At 39.3% G+C, this 27,316-nt stretch overlaps 1 protein-coding gene and 2 long non-coding RNA genes across 3 annotated transcripts; 2 read left to right on the top strand and 1 right to left on the bottom strand.

Annotated features, from left to right (window-relative positions):
* Positions 1 to 287: 287 nt before the first annotated feature.
* LOC121779690 lies at positions 288 to 3,616 on the bottom strand. The gene is made up of 2 exons (XR_006045880.1): positions 1,898 to 3,616; positions 288 to 515 (listed from the first exon to the last, which is right to left on the bottom strand). It is a non-coding gene; the product is annotated as an uncharacterized LOC121779690 (long non-coding RNA).
* A 1,791-nt stretch (positions 3,617 to 5,407) lies between these two features.
* Positions 5,408 to 9,846, top strand: LOC121778166. The gene is made up of 2 exons (XR_006045632.1): positions 5,408 to 5,654; positions 9,584 to 9,846. It is a non-coding gene; the product is annotated as an uncharacterized LOC121778166 (long non-coding RNA).
* Positions 9,847 to 12,770: 2,924 nt separating this feature from the next.
* LOC121778364 (aspartic proteinase 36-like) lies at positions 12,771 to 16,141 on the top strand. Its single transcript, XM_042175703.1, has 10 exons — positions 12,771 to 13,245; positions 13,843 to 13,972; positions 14,118 to 14,371; positions 14,463 to 14,672; positions 14,772 to 14,934; positions 15,087 to 15,157; positions 15,309 to 15,399; positions 15,517 to 15,595; positions 15,672 to 15,743; positions 15,844 to 16,141. Exons 1-10 carry the CDS (start codon positions 13,031 to 13,033, stop codon positions 16,056 to 16,058), a joined length of 1,500 nt encoding a protein of 499 aa, XP_042031637.1. The 5' UTR covers positions 12,771 to 13,030; the 3' UTR covers positions 16,059 to 16,141.
* Positions 16,142 to 27,316: the final 11,175 nt, after the last annotated feature.

The following is a 27,316-nucleotide window of genomic DNA, read 5'->3' as shown; positions in this document are numbered from 1 at the left end:
TTGTTTCTCTTTTATAGAGACATCCTTGAATGTTTTATGTTTCACTTTCGATGTGATACAAACTCATTCTTGGTTGTTTCTCTTTTATAGAGACATCCTTGAATGTTTTATGTTTCACTTTTATGTTTCACTTTTGATGTGGGACAAAATCATTATTGGTTGTTTCTGTAACACCCCTTACCCGATTAATTTAATAATCGAATAAGTGATGTCACCTTTTGGTACAAATCCCGACTTAACAGAAAATCTTTGATTCTTTTTTTTTAAACAAAGATATATCATTTTCCTTTACTTGACAAACGGAAAAACTGCTATATAACGTCAGAAATTAGACCATAAACCTATTTCCAAAAGTCTATATATATTTATACAACCTGGATAACGAATTAAATGAAACGTCGAACTATATTACACTTTCTATACATGCCACATCTAGCATATCCGAAAGAAATTTTTTAACACAAAAAGGTTGGCTAGTGACCCGACTTGAGCAGCTTTACATCGAAAGAGCTAATCTGCAGGGGGAAAAGAAAGGGGTGAGCTTCAACAAGCCCAGTAGTATACTCAACATTAGAGCCTAATTTCCGGAGTTAAGTAAACATTATACAACCTATGTGTTTACAATATTAACCCTTGAATATTCTCTAGAACCAACATTCTCATAACCATATACATATTAAAATAACCAACAATAAAAGTCTGACCTTTATATCGTCCTCCCTTGATTTCCTGGGACTTACTCAAGGCATAATCATATAATCTCATAGTATACCAACAAACATGATCAATTATCAGTAGCTAGTGTCGAGCAACATCATAACTTCATACAACGTCAAATCATGTCAAACAATGTCAGATTCACCCTTTTTGCATCAGAGGATTATTAGCATCACATAAATATCGTTTTTCACATAAGCATATAGTTTTCACATATCATCGCCTTGATCATATAACGTCATATCTTGGCATTCACTATCGTGTAGCACTTTATATCATATAATCACACCAACGCATATACAGATCACCACAGTTTCACATATCCAAACACATATGACAAAACATGCTCTCATGTACCAGATATATCAGAGTTATAACAGAGGTTTCACACAATAACATATCATAAAAAAAAACATAGCGATCACCATTGTTCTCACATATCAGAACCAATATAGCCCAATTAAGTGCTTAGTGACAAACTAGGGTACGCGGACCAGATCAGAAACAGAATCAGATACAGACGCGGCCATGGTCCTCGGGAGGACGCCGCACAGACCACCCATTAGGGTGTAGACAGATAATCCCGGGAACAGACCACCCATAGGGTGTATATCAGACAGATAACAGACGATCAGATAGTGGCCCATCAGATAACAGACGATCCTCGCTTCGGTTATCCAGAAGACGAAGATCACAGATAATGCAGCGCTGCTGTCCTATGGCATGCCAATTGTACCCACAGAATACACTCAGCACAGGGCGTAAACACAAACAAATAGTATACTTTATATCTGACAATTTTCAACATACACATCAACGCATACAGATCAGACATCATCAGACATCTTCACATGTAAATCATATAAGTATACATTTCATAGGCATATATCATTTATCTCATTTACTTTCCAGCCACATTTATATTCATTTTCTCATCAAATTACTTATTTCCAATAATCTTTAATATATCAGATCAACAACTTCTTTTCACACCATATCATATTAAATAAACAGATAAATTCCAATTCTATCAATACCATCACATATCCAATATTCACATATTTCACGTAATAAGCAAAATATATAGATCACATAATGTATTATCGATTAACACACATTATTCTATATGCAATCACGTAAACTTAATTCAGGAATTAAGACCTAATGTAGAATATACTACCTCAAAATCCAAATGCCGTACTAGATAACTTTACTCCTTCGCCTTCTCCTTGCCCGTGCTATCCCACGGGCCAGGATTACCTTTCAATAAATAATTCTTATCAACACAACACCAAAAATAACTTAAGCATAAAACAAGTTCTCTTTAGTTACTTCTTTTGCACGAAGTACAAGAGGTCAAGCCATATACCAAAAGAATCCCCTTGGTGTCTAGTTATATTTTAAAACAAAGTTCTTTCAAAAATTCCAAGTAGGTTGGGAGATATGGCCATTTTCCCACTGTCTATCACGACCTGACAAGTTCTGGCGGCTGTGATTGGAGATTTTCTAAAAATAGTAAATGAAAGCCAAATCAATTGAAATTTTACAAAGAGCTCCTCAACACATCAAGGTTCATGCAGAAAATTTGAAAATACAATTTGCAACACCTTAAAGGTGTCGAAACTTCAAAATCAGCAGCTGAAGACAGTGAGTTCCTACCAAGGAAAAGAGTTTCTTCAAGCATGCCATAAATATTCTAAATTTTCCAGCCAACACACCAACGTATTGGAGATTCACTTTTATTTGACAATTCCAACTCAAATGGTACCTAAATTATATCAAAATTCAACATAATCCAGATGAAAATAAAAGCCATAAACGTCTATTTTACCCAAACATAGCAGAACAGCACAGTCCCCTAACAAAAATCATTATAAATTCATTTTGACTCGGTTGAAGCTGAATTTTGGCCACATGGCAGAAGACACATGAAAGTTTGTTCAGTTAAAAATTTGTAAGAAAAGGAGATCGCTTACTCGATTAACTGAAGTCGAATAAACTCTGCCAGAACATGTCACAAAAGTTGTATACTCTGTTTCTTTCACCACAACAATAATTCTACTGGTATGTTTCAAAATTCTTACCATCTAAAATAATCCAACTATATAATCATCCCAACAATTTCATTAAAATTCCATGTTCAGCTCACTATAATTAATTCCCAAATTAAATCAAATTAGCAAGGTAAGCTTCGAAAGCCCTATTGATAAACTCTATGTTATCCCTACATTCAAACACTAGCAAGTATAAAGAGCAAGTATCGAGAAATGGTACTGGTGCTTAGCCAACGAGGAAGTGATTTCCAGATCAGTAGACCCCATGTATGAGAACCATAGGAGCAAAAACTAATATAAACTTCGAATCAAATAATCAATCGAGAACTCAGATTTACGGAATAATTAAAAGGGGAAAAGGGTGACTTAGCTCCAGGAGAAGGGGTTGACCGACGACGAACAGGAGCCGACGCCGCAAGGCTGGCGGTCAGCGGCGTCACTTGCAAGGGCGGACAGCGAAGCGCGGCGGCAACCGAACCCTTCCCGTGCAGTGCCGGGAACGACCAGCCGCGAAAGGAAAGGCGATGCCTTTTGTCTTCCCGAACCGACGGCTCAGCCGCGTGCAGAACCTGACGAGGAGCTCGACGGGGAGAAAGAGAGCTCGATGAGGAGAGAGAGCCCGACGGGGGAGAGAACTCGTCGTAGATGGAGGGAGACGCTCCGGCATGAATTCATCGGAGAAATTGAGGGAAAAGGTTGCTGCGTTCTTCTTCAATTTGGGGATTTACAATTGAGAGAGAAATCAATATGGGATTGTGTGTCTGTAGAAAGTTCCCTTAAAGTGAGGGAATTGAGATAAAAATCTCATTCCATTTTCCAATTTCTTTTTCTTTTCTTATTTCTCTTTTTTTCCTTTTTTTTCAAACTATTTCAATTTCTAAAATCCTACACTTCACAACTTAAATATTGTATTCAAAACCTAACAAATTTTAACTAATTTCTGAGTTACAGAATTTCGGGTCATTACAGTTTCGCTTTTATAGAGACATCCTTGAATGTTTTATGTTTCACTTTCGATGTGGGATAAAATCATTCTTGGTTGTTTCTCTTTTATAGAGACATCATTGAATGTTTTATGTTTCACTTTCGATGTGGGACAAACTCATTCTTGGTTGTTTCTCTTTTATAGAGACATCCTTGAATGTTTTATGTTTCACTTTCGATGTAATACAAACTCATTCTTGGTTGTTTCTCTTTTATAGAGACATCCTTGAATGTTTTATGTTTCACTTTTGATGTGGGACAAACTCATTGTTGGTTGTTTCTCTTTTATAGAGAAAACCTTGAATGTTTTATGTTTCACTTTCGATGTGAGACAAAATCATTCTTGGTTGTTTCACTTTTATAGAGACATCCTTGAATATTTTATGTTTCACTTTCGATGTGGGACAAACTCATTCTTGTTGTTTCTCTTTTATAGAGACATCCTTGAATGTTTTATGTTTCACTTTCGATGTGGGACAAACTCGTTCTTGGTTGTTTCTCTTTTATAAAGAAAACCTTGAATTTCTCTTTTATAAAGAAAACCTTGAATGTTTTATGTTTCACTTTCGATGTGGGACAAAATCATTCTTGGTTGTTTATCTTTTATAGAGACATCCTTTAATGTTTTATGTCTCACTTTCGATGTGGGACAAACTCATTCTTGGTTGTTTCTCTTTTATAGAGACATCCTTGAATGTTTTATATTTCACTTTCGATGTGGGACAAACTCATTGTTGGTTGTTTCTCTTTTATAGAGAAAACCTTGAATGTTTTATGTTTCACTTTCGATGTGGGACAAAATCATTCTTGGTTGTTTCACTTTTATAGAGACATTCTTGAATGTTTTATGTTTCACTTTCGATGTGGGACAAACTCATTCTTGGTTGTTTCTCTTTTATAGAGACATCCTTGAATGTTTATGTTTCACTTTCGATGTGGGACAAACTCGTTCTTGGTTGTTTCTCTTTTATAAAGAAAACCTTGAATGTTTTATGTTTCACTTTCGATGTGGGACAAAATCATTCTTGGTTGTTTATCTTTTATAGAGACATCCTTGAATATTTTATGTCTCACTTTTGATGTGGGACAAACTCATTCTTGGTTGTTTCTCTTTTATAGAGACATCTTTGAATGATTTTGTCCCACATTGAAAGTGAAACATAAAACATTCAAGGATGTCTCTATAAAATTGTATTTTAAATTATGTCATTTTTATTTTTTAGGATTTTAATTATGTCTTTTTTTATTTTTTTGAATTTTAAGTTGTATTTTATTTGTGTTGTAATGTTATTTTAATTTTAATGAAGTGTGTTTGTTTTAATTGAATTGGGTTGGAAATAAAAATAAAAATGAAATTGAATGAATAGTAATTTAAGGGACTGAGCGTTGCAAGTTTCGTCCCTTAGCTAAGGGATGAGATAAAAAATTATAGTGAGACCCTTAAATAGTAGTTTAAGGGACGGTGAAGGACAGCGTGGTGGATGCTCCTATATCATCCCTTGGATTATAGTTTCTAGAGGTGGGGATTTAAAATCCGCGTGCTACATTAATACAATTTTCAGATACATCACAAGGGTAAAATTGGAATCATGAAAACTGAAGAGTCTGTTTTAAACTGCATGTCCATGACTTTTGGGATTTTAATTAAACGGCTGATACGTATCACTCTCTCTCTCCATCACTTCCGAATCTGTCTTCCCATGTTCTCTCCCATTTCCAACCCCCCTCCCCAATTTGAGAAGAAAAAACCCTAGTCTTCACCGTTTGAATCTGAATTGAAGACGCCGCCGACGAAGTTGTTAGATAGCGAACCCGTAGTATACATTATTTCGAGTTGTTGTGTCGATTGAATCTTCTGGCGCATGGTTCTGGGTCGATCTGACGACCGACGACAACAAGGTAACAGTAATTGAGAGTCGTTTGGTATCATTTTTCTCAATCTAATACTCTGGATTTTGGTTTTGTTGAGAATGTTTTGTTGGTCTGGTTTTCAGTTGGGTTTACATTAAGGTCAGATTTTCAGTGATTTTCGTCATTATTTGGGGGTTTTTTCTTCTTTTGTACTAGAGTAGAGATAGGATTCCGCGTTTGTACTAGAGTTTTTTTTTATTCCGGGTTTGGGAGATGCGTCTCCTTTTAATGAAACGCATGACGGAGATGCTTCTTTTAATGACGCATTAATGACGCATGAGCATCATGCGTCATTAATGACGGAGATGTGTCAATTTTTTCGGTTTTTTTAATGACGCATGATCATCATGCGTCTTAGGGAGAGACGCACGAGCATCATGCGTCTCTAAGAGCGTCCACTATAAGGTGGACGCGGCGGTTGCCGCGAGCGGGGCGATGGCGGGGCGGAAGCGGGGCGGCTTATAGTGGGAAGGGTGTCCGCCGCGGGGGTGGACGCGGCGGGTGAGGGGAGGGACGGCGGACGCGGAATCGCCGCGTGCGGGGCGAGGACGCGGCGACCGGGCTATAGCCGCGCCTATAGGCGCGGCGCTTATAGTGGCACGAAGATGAAGCCGCGGCTATTGCATGCGAAATTTTTTTTTTTTTTTACATTTCAATTCACCTATAAATACACCCCACTCCATTCATTATTTTCACACCATTCCAATTCTACATCTATAAAAATTTCTCTCACTACAATTTGTGGTCGAAAATGAACAATTTTATTAATTCTACTTCGTATAGTCGTATTCTTCTAATTACGTATAGTCCGATAAATTTGTTCTTAATTACTTGAAATATTATAAAATGAAAGTTGATTATAAAATTTAGGGCTATTGGAGGTGTCCACTGTAGTGGCGGACACAAAATTTTGGGGCTATGGACAAAAAATTGGGGCTATGGACAAAAAACTGGGGCGGGACTATTGGACGTGTCCACCTTATAGTGGACACCCTAAATACATACAGATTGGAGAGAGAGCTTGTATGAATACTGTGACACTCAAGGTCTAAGTCTAGTCACGACAAGGGGCAAGTTTTGCAGAAATGGGGAAAAGTGGAAGAGAGAGAGATTGTATAAACACATACAGATTACTCCATCATATATATTAAATTCTAATGATTTTTTTACTCCATAATTTCGGTTTGGTGAACATATATTTTGCTCTAAATAAAAATAAATATTAAATACTCCCTCCGTCCAGCAATAGGAGTCCCGTTTTTCCGTTTTGGGACGTCCGGGAATAGGAGTCCCGGTTCTACTTGCCATATTTGGACAATTTAATTACCCTCCCCCTTCTTACTAATTTACACAATTGCCATAAAAAAACACCCCCCACTCATTCTCTCACCCTCACTCTCGGTCTCCCTCATTCTTCTCTCCCAATCGCCGCCCTCCTCCTCCTCCTCCTCCTCCTCTCCCAATCGCCGCTCTCTGTGGAACCCTAATCCACGCCGCCTCTTCTTCATCCTCCAAATCGCCGCCTCCTCCTGCTCACATCCTTATCCGCCACCTACGAGGACCGCCTTCTTCTTCTGTTTTTTGTTTGGTTTGTTGGTTTTGGAGTTGAAATTGAAGAAGTTTTGGGTTCAATTTTTGTGAGTCATTTTCGATTTTGATTTGCTGATAAATTTCGATTTGGATTTTGTCCGATTTTTTTGGGTTTAATTTTCGTGTTTAATTCTTCATTTTTGTGTATAAATTCTTCATTTTCGTGTTTAATTCTTCATTTTCATGTTTTAATTTGCTGATAAGTTTTGGATTCTTCATTTCCCTCAATTTTTTTGTAGAGGGAAATTTGATTTTTTCTCTTTGTACTTTGAATCAATAGCAGATGTAGATTTTGTATGTTGAACATATTTCAAGCTAATTTGATGAATTATGATTTGAAGGGTTTTTGATTATGTTGAGTGTAAATTTTAAATTCAGTTTTAAATTGTGACTTTGGCATATCCTTGAAACTCCAGTTGTGAATTGAATTGTTGGATGCATATTTTTGGCAGCAAATTTCGAATTTTGGAAGCATATTTAATGCAATTGAATTGAATTTTGGAAGCATATTTAATGCATATTTTTTGGCAGCAAATTTCGAATTTTTGGAAGCCAAAAATTTAACACACTTGAGGTGGGTCCCAAATTCCACTATCACACACCATTTATTACACACTCCAACAATTTTCTTAAAACCCGTGCCATGGAGAAATGGGACTCCAATTGCTGGACGGAGGGAGTAATAATTAAATAAGTTATTAATTTATGTAGAATTAGTTAATCGTTTTACAAAACCTAAAAATCATATAGTTGGGCAAACACAACTAAGAAACATAATATGTTAGCTTTCCCTAATTAATCATATATCTATGGTAAAAATTCATATGAGATAAGATGTATCATACTCATAAATAATCCCAAGTTATGTCACTGTGTTGTGAGTACTTCTTAATTAATTTAAATTTAAATATGTGCCTCTTGATAAGCAAAATACGAGTATAAAAGAAGACATTATATTTATGTTATTAATCAAGTACTTTTAGAATGAAATTTATTAAATTTAAAATGAAATTTAAAATGAAACTCGAGAATGTTAAAAAACACATTCAGAATACAATCTCTCTCTCTTCTCACTTTTTCCAAATTTTTGCAAAACCTGCCCCCTTGACGTGACTAGACGTGTAGACCTTTGTCACAGTATTCATACAATCTCTCTCCAAATAGCAATCTGTATGTATTTAGAGACGCATGATGCTCATGCATCTCTCCCTAAAACGAAATCGACACTTTTTTTGCTTATGCTTTGCTACATTACTCATGTTGTCTACTTGACTGTGTTATGTTAATGTTGTACTTTATTGCTTTTACATTATCCGAATAATTTGCTACATTATATGGTTAAATCTGGAATTTGAATATCATGTCTTATTACATTATTTCACTGATGAACTACATTATCTGGTCAACTCCATTCTCTGATGTCTTATTACATTATTTCACTGATGAGCTACATTATCCGGTCAAATTCATTCTCTGATGTCCCTGTACATTGTTTAGTTGATGAGCTCCATTATCTGGTCAACTCCATTATCTGATGTCTCTGTACATTGTTTAGTTGATGAGCTACATTATATGGTCAACTCCATTATCTGATGTCTCTGTACATTGTTTAGTTGATGAGCTGCATTATATGGTTAACTCCATTAATCATATCAGTAGCTACATTTGCAATGTGTACATTAACTTAGCAAAATATTACATCATTCAGATGTAATTAGTTACTGTTTTTGGTGATGAAAATATAGTATTTATGTATGCTTTGTAATGAGTTACAGGTTTTCTACATCAATCCTATGAGTATTTATGTATACTTTTCTACATTAATCATATCAGTAGCTACATTTGCAATTTGTACATTAAATTACCTAATTTTTATATCATTCAGTTGTATTTAATGATTACATTTTCAAAAGGCATCTGTACATTATTTAACCCAATTTTTACACTACTTCATACTGATGTGCTATGGTATGATCGGTTAAATTTTTAAATGTTTTCAGTTACATTATTTGTTCTATATACTCCTCTGTTTCTTCTTACATTAGGCATTTCTACATTATTTACTTAAATTTTTACATTATTCCTTGCTAATGTGCTACATTATTGTGTTATATATAATGTTCTATTACATTAATACATTTTTTACTAACATTACCGGTTGCATAAGCTTAAAATAAATATGCATACATTAGGCATTTACACATTATTGCATCAAATAGTTACATTATTTTGCACTGATGTGTTACACTATTATTTGTTATTGTTGGTAATGTAAATCTGTATTTAATGTAACATTTTGGCTAATCAATGTATCTGTTTACGAATAGGTACAAAGTGGGCGCGAGTCGAATTCGAAAACAGTGAAGAGACCACTTGTGTTGGATTTCTTGTTTTTTTTTTAGTTTGTTGTAGTATGATGGAAATAGAAAACAATGAATGGTTTGTAACTTAGTTTTTGAAAATAATGAATGCTTTTAAAATTGTTAACTTAGTTTTCTGGGATGTAAAAGAATTGTGATGTACATTCACATCCAAACAGTGTAATATTTATATATCAAATAATGTATGTGGATGATCTAACATTACATTACTTGATATAAAGTGTATACATTATTATTGAATATACACATGTTGGTGCCCCATATTTTGGTTATGTAAATGTACTTCACAATAATGTAAATTTTTATCAATTAGTAATGTAGAATTATAAAAATATCATATGCGATAATATTATAATGTAGACAATACATGAAATAATGTAAGAGACATATACATTACACCACTATATTAGTATATTACAAAAACTAAATTCAACTAAAATTACATACTACATGCTGCCAAGTAGTAGCATTATCCAACTTTTTAATGCCTTGTTTACATACTATATGCTGCCAAGTAGTAGCATTAAGGAACATATAAAAAACTACACTACTAGTAAAGTATAATCAGTGATTCAGTATGAATTCAAAGAAAATTAAGTCAAACACAAACTTTGCTGGCAGGGTTGGTACTATGTCCTAGCCCTATGGATAAGTTAACCCTAGGAGACTAGATCTAACTTCATGCCTTTAGTTATGGTACTACACCCTAACCCTATGGACTACTAAACCCTTGGGGAATGGTGTTAACTTCCATCCCTTAGGGAACTAATACGATGCTACATTACTGGAAAGTGGATTATACATTATAATGCATATATCGTACATTACATCCAATATTGGAATTTGTGGTTACTATACCATAACCTTGTGGATAAGTTAACCCTAGAGGACTGGGTCTATCTTCCTTCGGTTAGTGAATGCTATTTTAATGAGACGGTACTATACCCTAGCCACATGGACTACTAAACTCATAGGGAATGGTGTTAACCTCCGGTCCGTGGGGAAGTAATACGATGCTACATTACTGGCTCAGTGAAGTATACATTATAATGCATATATTCGTACATTACTTGCTGCAACTCAAAAACAATTACCTAATCACACCAATGAACAGAGGTGCAAAATACAGTTGAAATACTATCCCGTCAAAAATGTGTAAAGAATGCAGAGACTGATTGCAATAAGAAAATTAATTACATCTTCCATCGTTGATAACAGCAGAGGATATAATAGAATTAACAACGAACTACTATTCAAATCACAATGGGAATGAAGAGCTATAATTGTTTTACAAAATACAAACACGAGTCTTTGGAATTAATCTGATGGCTGGAATTCATACAAAATACAAATGCAAGTTTACGGAATTCAAGTTCATATAAACGCAAGTTTCTGGATTTCATCTCGGTTGATTAATTGTAAAATATAAATGGGCATCACTTTCTTCCATCGATGGTGATAGTAGAGGATCTAAAGAATTCCAATCACAAATCGTCCAATTGAGATCGTTGAGTTTTTGGAAGTATAGAAGAAATATTAATCCCAATTCGTCGAATTGAGTTTGCTGAGTTTCTATAGGTACGAATATAAAATACGTCGTTTGTGTGAGTTTCTGTAGGTAGGTGATTAAGTTTGGAAATAAAATTAAAGAATATCAATCATGAAATACATATCTACATAATCATGGGAATAAAATAACCCCAGCAATCTTCATCTCCCTAAACTAGCCTTTCTCAATTTATTTAATAGTTTTATTAATTACATCATACCAAGAATATTCATTTTTGATAAGTAACAACACAATAATAGATATACAGTGTACATTTTAAGCTCATGAAAATATTACTTACTAGTAGAAATCGTTCATTCTTGGTTTTCACATTTATGTTAATATGGGGTATATAATTGACCATCCATTTTCGGATAATACATAGTGCTTGTTTGGTAGCCTAGATAAGACCAAAATATATGGGTTATATGGGTTATTTGGATATTTGGTAGATAAAGAAGGTCCATGTTAGGCCATCAAAGCCCATCTCAGTTCGCTGAGGTCCAGAGCGAATTAGTTCAAAATGGTGGATTATTTAACAGCAAAAAAAGTGAGATAACATATTTTTATCCTAAAGTCCATCTTAATTAATTACTTGGGCTAATTTAACATGTCTACCAAACATGCACATCATTTGTAACTATAGCAAAGTTCGGAAACGATTATTCGAGATCCTTACATGTGTGTGTGTGTTTCTGAGAAGGTATATTCAAATGTGAAGGGCTGGATCGAGTGTGTGTGTCTGTTTTTTTATGTATATGTGGAGATATACTATAGTATATTTAAATATGACTCGTGTCTCCAAAGGAAATTAAATAGTTAGTTCATACTACTAATTTTAGTAGATAGATCAAAAGAAGCGAATAAATGGTAACCTTGTATGCACTTTTTGTGGAACAGGTTTTTCTCCTCGCACAATGAGTTTAAATACTTTTGATATCTCATTGTCATCAGAATTTGTTCTAAAATTTGTGTTTGCCTTGACACTACTAACAACAATGGATCACGAAATACTGGTCCATAGTCGGTATTATTACTGATGATGATATTATTACTGACTATCATCAAGTTTCGGGCCAATCCTACTCTAATTGCAGGCTACAGATTATAGTTTTATCAGACTAAAACTTCTAACCTAACTCTCAAAATTTAGCAAGCTATTCAAATCAGTCCACCGATTACATAAGCCACTAACATCCATAAATTTTACTCCCTCCGTCCCCTAAATTTTGCCACAGTTTGACTAGGCACAGGTTTTAAAAAATGTAATGGAAAGTACGTTGAAAAAGTTGGTGGAACGTGGGTCCTAGTTTTAAAGTATTATTTTTAAAAAAAACGTGGATTGAAATAAGTTAGAGGAATGTGAGGTCTACAACAAAAAATGATAAAAAAGTGAAATGTAACAAATTTTATGGAATAGGCGGAAATTGAAGGACGTGACAAAATTTCAGGGACATGGAGAGAGGAAGGGAGTTAACACATTCAAGGATAAACAAGTTCTCATGTAGTGTCTCATTAAAATATGACTTCTATAAGCGCATTTTCTCACAAGCTCGAAGGAAATATCTTCCACACCACCATAAGGGAAAAAAAACCGAACTTTACAGACTATTAACACATAAAAATGAAATCTTTTTGAGATATGACGAGAATGATTTCAACACATGTATAAATAATTGAGAGTTTTTTTATTCCTTAGCCCGCCATCCCGTTTGTCTCGTTTTCCCTTTACTTTCTCAAGCCCGCCAATCACATGGAGCATTATTATTTGTTATTCCCACTCCCCAATTCATATACGCTGCCAGCGCCTTCAATTTTTGAAGTAGTGATTGTTTTCAGTGGCAATGGATTACGGGAAAATGTGGTCGATTTTGTTGATTTTGGCACAGTTGATGTGCTGTGCGGTAGGGCATTTTGTGTTTGAAGTTCATCACAAGTTCGACGGCGAGGGAGAGGCGGTGTTGGGAGCTATGAGGGCGCACGATTTGCAGCGCCATGGCAGAAACCTCGCAGCCATTGATTTTCAGCTAGGCGGCCATTATTCCCCCGCTTTACATGCGTATGTCTCACTCTCACACTCATTTGGTGAAGCTTGGGATTTGAATTTCGAATTTGAATTTGTTGGGAATAATTGACCTAAAATAAAAATTGTTTCTTTTGCTGCGAGAATATTCCTTTTAGCTGGTTTTGTGCTGTAAGTGATTTTGTTTCTGTTACTAAATCAACCTGTTTTGCCCACATTCTTGATGTTGAAATGCCACTCTAGGGTAAAGGAATTCATAGAAGCTCGGATGAGTTTGATTTGTCTTGTTGTGTTGAGATAATAGAGGATGATCAAAAAAATGTATGACTTGCTGGATCCATTTGTAGTGTTAAATTGAGTCTCACATGGTTGATGTTTGGTTGAGTTCGTGATTCCTTATTGACCAGGTCTCAACGTGTTCACTCCTCGTAGAGTCGCAATCTGCGTTCTTCTGATCAAAGAAGACCGGTTTTTTCTTTGATTGTAATGACACTTATCTATTGCTTTATATGCAATGGCAAGCTTTAGTATCCAATAATTCAAATCTCAATACTTATTTGGCTCTACCAAAATTGCCATGATTGCAGCACTGTATTTGTAAATCTTGATATCGATCTGTATACAATGATTCAGGCTCTATTTCACCAATATCACTATTGGGACTCCTCCGGTTGACTATCATGTCCAGGTAGATACAGGAAGTAATACTTTATGGGTCAATTGCCACGACTGTGAAAGTTGTCCCAAGAAAAGTAACTTTGGTGTATGTTCCCTTCATCTTTCCTTTCCTTGTTTCTTTCTTTCCATTTCCTAAATGAAATCTCAAGATACTGCTTTCACAAATCTCAATCCGACACGCCCCCCTTTGACACCAAGTCTTTTCCTCGTTACAATGTTTGATCCACCAGGTAGAATTCAAGCGGTATGACTTGGCAACCTCTTCCACTGGGAAGAATGTCACTTGCGATGAAGAGTTTTGTCATGCTGCATCAAGCAGCTCAAATAAAAATTGCCCAGCTGGAACTGGAAGGCAATGTGAATATTCTGTTGCTTATGCAGATGGGGGCACAACCGGGGGATACTTCGTCAGAGATAATTTTAGATTTAACCAAGTGACTGGAAACCTCCAAACCTCAACAATGGATGGCAACATAGCGTTTGGGTAGGTATTCATGTTTGGTCTTTTAGTATGTGTTATGTCTCTGTGGAGTTTTTGTTTCACTGTTTAGATCTTTTGTTTTTAATCTTCATAGGTGCTCAATGTCTGAAGACCCTGGAAAGTCTGTTGACGGAATAGTTGGTCTTGGACGAGCAAATGAAACCATCATTTCACAACTTGCTTCCTCAGGAAAGGTTAAAAGGGTCTTTTCGCATTGCTTGGACGGAAACAGGGGAGGTGGTATTTTCGCTATTGGAGAAGTAACGGAGCCAAAAGTCAATCGAACACCTTTAGTCCCAAATGAGTATGTGATATCTTTGTTTCTTGCAATTTCCCCCTTTCTTGGACGAAATTGGAGTTACAGTTATCTTACTAAAATTTATTACATTTTGTACCATCTTAGGTCACATTACAGTGTAAATCTGAAGTCGCTTGAGGTAGGTGGCATATTCTTAAACCTCTCGACAAACTTTTCTGGGACGGGATCTAGTAGAAGGACTATAATTGATAGTGGCGCATCAGTGGCCTATCTTCCATCTGAGGTTTATCAACAGGTTTTGGAAAAGGTATGCTATTATGTCTTCACCCTCAATATGAAATTTAAATAGAATTTATTTTCTTACCGTTTCAGACTTCAGTTCAGTTTGCATCTATGACTATCTTGATTCTTGCCTCTCTTTCTCCTCGAGTCCCTGATTATCTGTCCATCTGTAACTAGATGATGTCGCAGCATCCAGATCTGCAGACTCGTATAGAGCAAGGGTTCACATGTTTTGAGTACAATGGAACGTAAGTTTTGTGATTGTTGAATAATGTTCTACATTCGCTCGTGAGCGTGTATACACTGTATAGGCCTATCTGTTCACATAATTATGTGCAGTACAAGGTCCTTGATGCTATATACCTCATACTAACGTGGCGTTTCACGTATTTGTTGCAGTGTTGATGATGGTTTTCCAGTCGTAAATTTTCATTTTGAAAACTCTCTCAGTTTGCCAGTTCATCCCCACAGTTACCTTTTTTTATTCCACGTAAGTCATTTTGGTTGGATCATTATAATAGAGAGATTTGGATAAGAAAATCACGCTTGTCTTGTAAAATATCCCCACATCCGAGTAACGCATCCTTGGCATAAATGTGATTTGCAGGGTAACGAATACTGTATAGGTTGGCAAAATAGTAGTAGCACACTGCCAAGGGATGAAAGAGACATATTTCTGTTGGGAGGTACTCTTTTACATAAGGTTCTTGCCTTGATAAAGAATGAATCTTTTTAGCAGTGATTGTGTATTTGGATATGCAGATATAGTATTATCAAATAAGCTGGTTGTGTATGATCTGGAAAATCAGACCATTGGATGGACAGAATATAACTGTGAGTATAATTATATCTTCATTTTGTGGGTTGCTATTTCAAACTAGTATGGTAATCAATGAAGCAATTGAATTTTGATTGTGTTAATAATTAATTGCAGGTTCATCAAGTATCAAAGTGAGAGATGAAGCAACAGGGAATGTTTATGATGTTGGATCACATCTTATATCTGCTGCTGCTCCTACTTTCACTCTCTTCAAACCAACTTTTATAACTCTCCTTCTCTTCATAGTTGCCTCACCCAATGAGTTAAAAGATCATGTACTAAAATTTATCTTGGTTTCTATTTTTTTGTTGCATTTTGTAACTCTATAATTGTAGATAATTTTTTCCTCTTCAAAATACTGTCATAGTTTGAAAATATTTTTCGAAGAAATAAAATAAAAGTTCATTTATCACCAAAAATATATTATTTACACTGTAGGGATCAGATCTACGAAATTCACTAATTACTGAGAGTTCTTTGTTACACAGCAATAGTGAGATGGTCAATCTTACAATTGAATAGACCAGTTACAACAATCAAGATACCAAGTACAAGCAATTATACAAGATGAAAACTCTAGCACTAGTCAGATCATCAACTGGTTCTAACTCTAGTTAGGCACCTCCGTAACCTGCCAGACCTTTTGAAATTTGAGATTAAATTTTTATATTTAGTACTTCAATTTTATTTTCACCATGCAAATTACCGCCGCCTCTACCCTCATTCTCCTCCTCCCTTCGATGCATCCACCCCTTTCTCTCCCACTTTCAATCCATCTTAATAAAAATCAATTAGAGAAACTCAAATCCCCCTCCCTCTTAACGCGATTGCGCCCTCTGTCAGGCACACTAGATTCTCAACCTCCCTCTCTTTTCCCTCTCGATTTCCTCTCTCAAAAGAATATCTCATCGCCTAAGTTTTACCATGTTTGCAATTTTTATGGTGGATTTGCATATGAGATTTATCATAATCTCTCAAGAATAAAACAGAAACATTTCTGCCGAACCATACCCGTATGTCCTTGCGAAATGTGAACTATGAATATGATTTTATGAATGTTGGCACTTGTTGCCATATTTGATTGCTAAGCTTAATGTTTGCTGGATATGAGGAATCGTGAGGGCCATTTTATTAGAAACAAATTTGGAAAATGTTACTCCCTCCGTCTCACTTAATATGACATGTTTTCCTTTTTAGTTTGTCCCAACTAAGATGACACATTTCCTTTTTTATAACTTTCTCTCTCCAATTAATACACTGTTAAGGGCGTTTTCCTTAACGGCGGCCGGCGGTGCTGATTGACGGCCAAAAAGGATTCCGGCGCCCTTGCTTAGGGTTGGCGGAGAGCTGTGGCTGTGCGCGGGAATTGTCCCAGTCGGGCAGCGAGATAAACACGAATTCGTGTATTGCCAATATTTGGGCGAAAGGTAGAATTTTATTGATTTGACTTAATAATGCAAATAATAACAATCTATCCATATATGTAATACTAGAATATTATACCCTAACTTATAGAACAAGATTACAACATATGGAATGATTTGGTGAATCAAAAGATAATTAAATAATTAGGATTTTCTAAGATATGAGATCGTATTTACTCCCCCACGGGTTAAATCCACATTGTCCTCAAGGTGGGAACCAGAAAACCACGAAGAGAGTTGAAAATAGAAGCTTTGGCGCGGTATCTCCTCCTGGATCAAATGCCCACCGAATAGTTGGGCGTCTCCCTTCATCATTTCCACCTAAAATCACCAATAGAGAACCGTGTTGCGTATAAGGCCATCCACAACGCTGTCTTTATACCGTCTCTTAAACCGTCTCTTAACTACTATTTGAGCACTATTTGAGGGCCCCACTGTCCTTTTTTCCCCCATCTCTTAACTAAGAGACGGAACCTGCAACGCTCCGTCTCTATACCGTCTCTTAATTACTATTCATTCAATTAATTTATAAATTTTTTTTAAAACCCAATTCAATTTAAACAAACACACTTTATTAAAATTAAAACAACATTACAACTTAACATTAAAAAAATGAAGACATAATTAAAATTCTAAAAAAATAAAAATGACATAATTTAATCTTCTCCGCCAAAATTTTCCCAAATGTGCTCAATTAGATCCTCTTGGAGTTGGGTGTGGGCGCTAGAGTCGCGTGTCCTTGCCCGAATAGCCAACCGTTCTTGTATAGATGGATGCGCTCCACTTCGCGGCGGACTACTTGCGGTTGAGCTTCCGGGGGATTCGGGGTCGAACCAATTTCCGGCATCGGGTCCTTCGTCTCGGACAATCATGTCGGACAATCATCGGGTCCTTCCATTAATTGACGCATTTGCTCAAAAGGATCCATTTGTTTGAGTTGATTGAAGATGGAAATTGGAGTGATAGAGAGGATTTGAGATGAATAGATGTGTGTTTGTGTTTGAAATGAGTATGAAATAGAATTATTTATAGAGTAAAAAATTAAAAAATTTAAAAAATGAAAATAAAAATTTAACGGTAATATTACCGTTTGAAAAAAAAAATTAATTAAAAATCGATTTTTTTTAAAAAAAACGAATTATTGCGTCATCAGTGACGACGCCCACTCGCTGGCCAGCGAGTGGGCGTCACGCACGCATGGGGACGTGCCACGTGTCCCTGGCGCGTGACGAGCCATCTCGTCTCGTGTCTTGCCGAGACGAGCTACGCGACGAGACGGGCGCGAGATAGAGACGAGATGGGCGCTGCAATGCGTCTCGCGGGGGTCTCGTCTCTCCGAGACGAGACGCGAGCCCGGCGCGAGACGCGTTGTGGATGGTCTAAGACATGGCGGACACCCCCGCCACATTGTTGTCGTGACAATTCAACGCTAAAACGAAAAGTTTTGCTACACCTCCATGAATGCTCAAACACAGCGTGTCATTTCCCGGAGGAATCAACCTTGCATCGGCGTCGAGTGACGGTAATCGAGGATTCATACTTGTAACATTACTGACATTCAAATCCACATAGACACAAGCAAGTGCTTGCGAACCGGAGTGAGCATCCCTTGTCTTGCCCAATTCTTCCGCTTTTAATTTAGGCTCATCCTCAAACAACCTTCTTAGGCCTGCTTAACCGGTTCTTCGGTTCTCGGGTACCCGAAATCGGAACCGAAACTGACCAGGTAATTGAGGAACCGGGAACCGGAGAGCCGGTTCTGTACCGGTTCTAATGTTTTTATAAATTTCGGTTCCGGTTCTACTCGGAACCGACCAGTTCTTACCCAGAACCGAATAATATATCAATTTTAGATTTTATAAAATTGAAATTTTAAATTAAAATTTTAGTATAGTAATTAACGGTAAATTATTTATTAATATTTGTCAATGTTGGTTTTAATTCTTTAATTTTACCGAATGTATTCTTTTGCTACTTGGATATTGCTTATAAGAAATGCTAGCTTGGGTTGACCATATGGTTTTCCTATTTATGTGTTTCGATATTATACTTCATTTATGACTTCTATTATTTATCATTATACTCTTCGAGGAAACATGTGAAGGAAATACCATATATCTGGTTTGACATCACAGACAACTCATGAGCTAATGGGAGGATCAAATTTCTTTATACTACTATTACTTAGTGGCAGTGGCGGACGCATAAATAAGTATGAGTAGGGGCTAAATTTTAAAATTTTATTTAAAAATAAATTTTCTAAGTAATTTATATTATTAATAGGGACTTTTATATTAAAATATATATAAAATATGACTAAAATTTTGAACTTTATACTAGATTTTTTTAAAATTTTGGATTCATTAGGGGCTAAAGCCCCTCCCCATTAACATGTAGCTCCGCCATTTGCTTAGTGGAGATGATGTGATTTTTGTTGAATCTAAGCTAAATCTGGCGGTGTTAGATTAAAATTAGGTTAAATAATAAATAACTTACTGTTAATTATTATACGTAAATTAAAATTAAAACTACAAATCGGTTCCGGTTCAGAACCAGAATCGATCGGTTCTTACCTGACCGGTTCCGAACCGGAACCGTCCAGTTCCGGTTCTGGGTCTGAGTCTAAGGTTCATGAAAATTAGCAATCGGATACCGGGTCAACTGAACCGGGTAGAACCGGAATTGGCTGAATAAGCAGACCTAAACCTTCTCTTCTCTTCCATTTCCTCTTGACTGTCCTGTTTTTTCATATCAAATCCAGCCTTGATGTCATCAACAAGGCTATGATTCTCCATGCTCTCTCTCTTGCTCGGTTTCTCACTCATCACACTGAAATCTTTTTCTTTCGGCTCTAAACTAGATCGAAGGGCTTCGACTTTATTTTCTTTCTCCAGTAAAGTCACTATATCATCTTTCATCTCCAATTCCTTCTGTGTTGGAATACTAAGATCATCAATCTTATCATCATATGCCCCGATGAGCACTTGCAGCGGCGTATTGTTGGTCTTGACGATCTCTTCCAGGGACTCGTCATTTGGTACAACAAAATTAGCACCCCCATTGTGAGCAACACTGTCGGGAACATCCTCAACTAGATTATCGTCATCAATATTCTCCTCAAACAATGCATTCACGCGGGCGAGAAGGGTGGCTTGCTCCAATCTATGAATACGCAGTTTCTTGTTGTAATTACTTATTGTGGCTAATTGGGCTGGGCAAGGCGAACGAACCATTAGATTGGGAGTATTGGGCAGACCACACTGCTTTCCCGAATCAATAAACTTGCTGGACTATTGTGGGCGGTGCGTGAAGCCGGACCGTGGCGGGACAACGACAGGCAACGCAGCTGTGCCGTGACTATGCAATCGGTCGGACTGCGATGACCGGTACGTAGGTAGCTCGGCGCGGCCATTATGAAGATGTTGGTGTCACCTCGGATACTCCTCAAAACCCTGACAGTGGTCTCTACGATCGTCCCACCCCCCTTGATCCCAATTGTTAGCAATGGTTCGAGTATGGGGTTGGTCGTGAAAGCGCCCCCGATACCTCGCGTTAGAATGTCGTGGGGGAGTTGGTCCATCTGCGAGCGGGAGCGGTGATGGGTCTCGCCATGGCTGTCCTGCACTTCGATGCTCTCCCCCGTCGGGAGCCGACTCAGGTCGTGGCGGAGCATATAATCTTCCGAAACGACGATCCGTGACATCTTACTTGTTCTCCAACTTATCTAACGCAGCAAGGAGATGATCCAGCTTGGCATGAATCTCTTTCCCGCGTGCGGTCTTTGCTGTTCTAGGAATCATCAAGCGGTTGTACCTGTCCGGTTGGTAGAGCGGCTGTTGTGGGTGGTCAAATTGCGAGGGCACTCCTCCCTTGGCCTTCCAGGTTGCTGGAACACGTTTGGGTGGCGGTTGAAAGCTGTTAAACCGTGTGGCAGCGCTTTGCGATAGCGAAACTCCAGATCGGGCAGTGGCTGTGTATGCTTGTGAACGAAATGACGATGGTGATTGTGTGTCATGATGACAGATCGAGAAGTGGATGTGGTGGATGATGATCGTCTGAATTCAACGCGGCACGCGGGAATCCTTCACGTCGGGCGTTGCAGAAGTGGAGCTGTCTAGCGGCAGTGTAGCTTCAGTTCGAGATGGTGGGAGGGTGAGATCTCAATGAAAGCACCAGTTGTTAAGGGTGTTTTCCTTAACGGTGGCCGGCGGTGCTGATTGCCGGCCAAAATGGATTACGGCACCCTGGCTTAGGGTCGGCAGAGAGCTGTGGCTGTGCGCGGGAATTGTCCCCGTCGGGCAGCGAGATAAACACGAGTTCGAGTATTGCCAATATTTGGGCGAAAGGTAGAATTTTATTGATTGACTGAATAATCCAAATAATAACAATCTATCCATATTTATAATACTAGAATACTATACCCTAACTTATAGAACAAGATACCAATATATGGAAAGATTTGGTGAATCAAAAGATAATTAAATAATTGGGATTTCCTAAGATATGAGATCGTATCATACACCCAACCACTTTTTAACACTCCTATTAAAATATGCATCTTTCTTTCTCTCTATTTTTTAATACTTAGGCCATCCACAACGCTGTTCCTATACCGTTCCTATACCGTTCCTTAAACCACTATTTGAGGGCCCCACTGTACTTTTTTACTCCATTCCTTAACTAAGGAACGGAACCTGCAACCCTCCGTTCCTTAACCGTTCCTTAACCGTTCCTTAAATTACTATTCATTCTATTTCAATTTTTATTTTTATTTCCAACTAAATTAAATTAAATAAACACACTTTATTAAAAAACAAACATACTTTATTAAAAAACAAACATACTTTATTAAAAAACACACAATATTAAAAAAAATTACAACTTAAACTTAAAAAAATTAAAAAAAACACACAATTCAAATCCTAAAAAAATAAAAAACACACAATAAAAAACACACAATTAAACGTGGGAAAATAAAAAAACTACTCCGCCGGCGAATCATCCTCCGGAGGCGGTCGAGGTTTAGGGGGAGGGGGAAGACCAAGTAGTCCTGCCATATGCACAATTCCGTTCCACCAGGCCGTGTATTGGGCGTACGAGAAGCGGGAAGTGTCCGCCATTGTGGCGGTTATGTACGCCACCATAAGTGTGTTCGAGCCTCCTTGTGAGCCCGATCCCGAGGCCGACTGGCTTGATTCTCCTCGGCCCTTCCTCGCTCTAGCCGCTTTCGCCGCCTTCGTCCCTTGCGGACGACGGCGCCCACGGCTAGATCCCTCGTACTCGGCGGCCGTAACCCCAACCTCCTGCGTGCCACGATCACTGGGCGCATCGGTGTCACCAGACGAGTACTGGCCGCTCGTCGTGTGCTTCGTCCGCTTTGAGGTTGATCCCGAGCTGGAGCGGACACCACCGGCCCACCTTTCCTCGTCCTTGACGAGCTGCCAAATATCAACATATTTGAACTGTACACCGGTGTCCTGGTGGAAGGCGCGCATAGCCGCCCTCAGTATGTCGGCGCCCGAAGCTCCGCTTTGGTAGTGCGCCGCTTCGGAGGAGTAGATCCCGCAGAATTTTTTGACCTGTAAATCGACTCGGCCAAAGTGAGCACGAAGCATTGTATATTTGCGCTTCCGGGCCCCTTTCGGCTTAGTCTCGTGGTAGACATCACGGACCTTTTCCCAGAAGCACTTGGCGGCTTGTTGGTTGCCGACGATGGGATCATATGAGACGGTGAGCCAGGCGGTGTACACCGCCTTTGTTTCTTCGTTGGTGTAGGGATGCCGGCCCAGATCCTCCGGCTCCTCCTCCTCATCCTCCTCGGGTGCCTCAGACGCAGCCCTGTAGCTTCCACTGCCTCGGCCTCCTCCCTGAGTGGGTTCAACGGGGATATCCTCCCGAATCTGGGACAAACCCTGGGAAAGCCGCGAGCCGGAGCCTCGAGCGTAGGCATCCACATCGAAAGTGGGTGGTTGGTACCCACCCGGCGTCGCCGACCCCTGCGTGCCCGGCGTCGATGACCCAGAACCACCAAGTGTGTTGTACATGGTCTCCCAATCGCCGAACGCGTTGAGATCCCACCCTCCGGCGCCGCCACCACCGTAATTGCCGTCGCCGGACATTTTTTGAAGAGATAGAATATGAAAATTGGAGAGAAATTGATGTTGATGTAGGAAGAATAGATGTGTAGTTGTGTATAAAATGAATGAATTAGGTGTATTTATAGAATAAGAAAATAAAAATAAAAATTAAAAAAATTAAGAAAAAGTTAAAAAAACGGTAATGTTACCGTTTAAAAAATTTTTTTTTTTTTTTAAAATTCGATTTTTATAAAAAAAAATAATTATTGCGTCATTGCTGACGTGTCCCACTCGCGGGCCGGCGAGTGGGAAGCACGCACGCACGGGGATCGGCCACGTCGCCCAGGCGCGTGGCGGCTTGTTCCGTGCCGCGTTACGTGCCGTCGGCACCCGGCACGGAATGGGAACGGGACGGGAGCGGAATGCAGCGCCGCAACGCGTTCCGCGGCGAAACCGTTCCGGCGGAACGGCACGCGGAACGGTTTCGGCACGCGTTGCGGGTGCTCTTACACCCACATTTTCTCAGTCCAATTAAACACATTAACCAATAACCCATAAAATCCCGTGCCGGCCAATAAATGTGTCATCTTAGCTGGGACGGAGGGAGTAATAACGATTACTTAATTTGCATAAAGGATGAGTTCCAGTTTCCTTGTTTTGATTAATAAGTGGGAGCAGGAAAAATGGAAGGAATCGAAGAAATCGAGAAAGAGAAAGTGGGAGAAAGTAATTATCAAATTTGTGGTGAGAATATTATGGGTAATTTGGTCCATTTGTAAATATTGTGAGAGAAATAATAAGAAAAATGGAGAGCAAATATATGAAAATTTGAAAATCCCTTATTTCGAAAAATTCGCATGCCACGATCCCATATTTTGAAAGGTCAGCGAATTTAATCCTAAATTTTGAAAGGCCTGCAAATTGAGACCATTTTTCTGAAATCTCTCTGTAACCTGCACACATAGTTCAACCGATTAGTACGCAATAATCAAATCACTAAGGATCTGACTAACAAAAAGAACAAATGAGAAATAGGTCAGGGTTAAGAGAATATGGCTCAGGTCACTATTGTGACTGCACCGGGCCAAGGACCTCCCCAAACTCAACCAACAGTCACGAGATGAGCACCGTCGGACACTTGAAGCCAGAAACCCTAAGTCTTACCGACTACCACCTACACTGGCCAACTCAAAGCGCTGATCTTCACAAAACTCACAGATCTCACACTCAAAACACCATATCTTTTAAGAATAACTCTGAACACCAGCAGATCTATTCGCAAAGTTAGATAGACCTAGCCCTGGATCTCTCAAGAAATCAAAGCGGTTACCTCAGCCAGAGGATACCATCAATTAGATCTCACTAAAGAAGAGAATAATTGGTCGGAAAAGAAGATCGGGGAAGAAGAACGACGAAATCGCCTTAGAGAGTAAGTGTGTGTGTAGAGAGAAGGCAAAGTGAGTCATCACATATACATAGAGAAGTGAACAGAATGAGAGTAAAGTGAAGAGGCGGTTCCACTTCGCTCACGATCCGCGCGGAGATGCCATGCGGCGGCCATCGGCAGCATCCTGGTAAGTCAGTTGGATTCGGGTCTTGGGCCAACATAACAAAGGTCTGGGCTGGCTGAATTAATCACAGCTGGGCCATGCCCATTGATTTAATCACAGGCCCAAGTCACAATAATTCCATTTATCCGACATACACGTTATTCAGATATAAGACCATCCACAACGGGACTCGCCGGCGTCTCGCGTCTCGTCTCAGCGAGACGAGACCCCGGCGAGACGCGTTGCAGCCTCCATCTCGTCCCGTCTCGTCCCGCGTCTCGTCGCGCGTCTCGACTCGCCGAGCCAGGAGACGAGCTGTCTCGCCACGCGCCTAGGCGACGTGGCGCAGCCCGGCGTCGTGCGTGACGCCCACTCGCCGGCCCGCGAGTGGGCGTCGTCACGTGCTGACGCAATAAATATTTTTTTTTAAAAAAAATTCGAATTTAAATAAAAAAAAAAAATTTTGTAACGGTATTATTACCGTTTTTTTGTTTTTTTTTTATATTTTTTTTGTTTTTTATTAAATTTTTTACTCTATAAATACTCCTAAACCCATCCTCATTTACACACAACTACACATCTATTCTTCATATCATCTAAATTTTCTCTCAAATTTTCGCTGAAATTTTCATAACCCAACTCAAGATGTCCGGCGACGGCGAGGGCAACTATGGCGGCTCCGGCTCCGGCGGGTGGGATCTCAACTCATTCGGCGATTGGGAGAACATGATCAACACATTGGGCGGTGGAGGTTCGTCAACGCCGGGGACCCAGGGTTCGGCGACGCCGGGGGGGGTACCAACCACCCAATTTTGACCTTGATGCATATGTTCGTCCCAACGTCCCGCGGTTTTCGCAGGGATTATCCCAGATCCGGGAGGATTTTCCAGTTGATCCCACGCCGGGAGTAGGCCGAGGCGGTGGAGGTGGGCGAGGCGGTGGAGGTGGCCGAGGCAGTGTACAACCCCAGACGGGCGAGGACGAGGAGGAAGAAGAGGAAGAGGAAGAGGATCTTGGCCGACATCCGTACAACAACCTCGAAACGATGGCGGTGTACAACGCCTGGATCACGGTCTCGTACGATCCCATCGTCGGGAATCAACAAACCCGGAAGTGTTTCTGGGAAAAGGTTGTCGAGGTCTACCACCAAATAAAGCCGAACCGCTCCCGCAAGCGCACAGTTAAAATGATCCGCTGTCACTTTGACCGAGTCGACCGACAGGTCAAAAAATTCTGCGGCATCTACTCGGCGGAAGAGGCGCGCTACCAAAGCGGCGCCACGGACACCGACATTTTGACGTCCGCTTTGCGCGCCTACTACCAGGACGAGGGACATCAATTCAGATTTGTTGATGTTTGGCGCGCCGTCAAGGACGAGGAACGATGGGCCGGCGGTTTCCGCTCCAGCTCGGGCTCAAACTCGAAGCGCACGAAGCATACGGCGAGTGGCCAATACTCGTCTAGTGCTGGTGCGTCTGGTGGTGACACTGCTGAAGGCATCAGCCAACATGATGCTGAATCCCAGGAGTTTGCGGGTACGGTCGGCGATGCAGGAGGATCCGCGAGTAAGCGCCGTCGGCCGCAAGGGACGAAGGCGGCAAAAGCGGCTAGAGCAAGGAAGGGCCGAGGCGAATCAAGCCAGCCGGCCTCAGGATCGGGCTCGCGAGGAGGCTCGGACACACTTATGGTGGCGTACATGACCGCCACAATGGCGGACACTTCCCGCTTCTCGCACTCCCAATACGCGGCCTGGTGGAACGGAATTGTGCATATGGCAGCACAACTTGGCCTTCCGACTCCCCCTCAACCTCGACCGCCTCCGGATGATGATTAGCCCTTCCGATTAATTTTTTTTTATTTTGTGTGTTTTTTTATTTTGTGTGTTTTTTTTATTTTGTGTGTTTTTTTATTTTGTGTGTTTTTTTATTTTGTGTGTTTTTTTATTTTGTGTGTTTTTTTATTTTATTTTAATTTTAATAAAGTGTGTTTGTTTAAATTGAATTGGGTTTTAAAAAAAAATTATAAATTAAATTGAATGAATAGTAATTAAGAGACGGTATAGAGACGGTTAAGAGTTGCAGGTTCCGTCTCTTAGTTAAGAGATGGAGGCAAAAAGGACAGTGGGGCCCTCAAATAGTGCCCAAATAGTAGTTAAGAGACGGTTTAAGAGACGGTATAGAGACAGCGTTGTGGATGGCCTAAGCCGTTTGTATATGAATCCAAACCAATTTCATGATGTTTAAAAAATTGGCCATCTATCACCAAAATAGTTTTACATATTTATTAAATTGAGTTGATCCCTTCAACCAAAAGTGTTCAGACCTTTGGGGGCAAAGACTTTTGTTTTACTAATGACTTTGTGAATTGACTTCAACTTTGGTCATTATTAATGAGTTCTATTTCAACAATTTATCCTTCCAATATCAAAATTGAAACGGCACCGTGGATTATCATTTCTTATTGTGGGGGATTTTAATTTTAGGTCATAATTGACAACTTTCTGGATTCATAAATATTAACCCCATGCACAAAAATA

The sequence above is a fragment of the Salvia splendens genome, chromosome 19 (genome assembly GCF_004379255.2).
Source record: "Salvia splendens isolate huo1 chromosome 19, SspV2, whole genome shotgun sequence".
Classification (NCBI taxonomy): domain Eukaryota; kingdom Viridiplantae; phylum Streptophyta; class Magnoliopsida; order Lamiales; family Lamiaceae; genus Salvia; species Salvia splendens.
This window is presented reverse-complemented; position numbering and strand designations above follow the sequence as displayed.

Excerpts from the sequence above, each read along its gene's own strand:
- LOC121778364 (XM_042175703.1), top strand. The coding sequence starts at position 13,031 with ATGGATTACGGGAAAATGTGGTCGATTTTGTTGATTTTGGCACAGTTG. Across the intron at positions 13,246-13,842 it reads TATTCCCCCGCTTTACATGC|GCTCTATTTCACCAATATCA; the intron begins GTATGTCTCACT and ends ACAATGATTCAG. Across the intron at positions 15,596-15,671 it reads AGACATATTTCTGTTGGGAG|ATATAGTATTATCAAATAAG; the intron begins GTACTCTTTTAC and ends TTGGATATGCAG.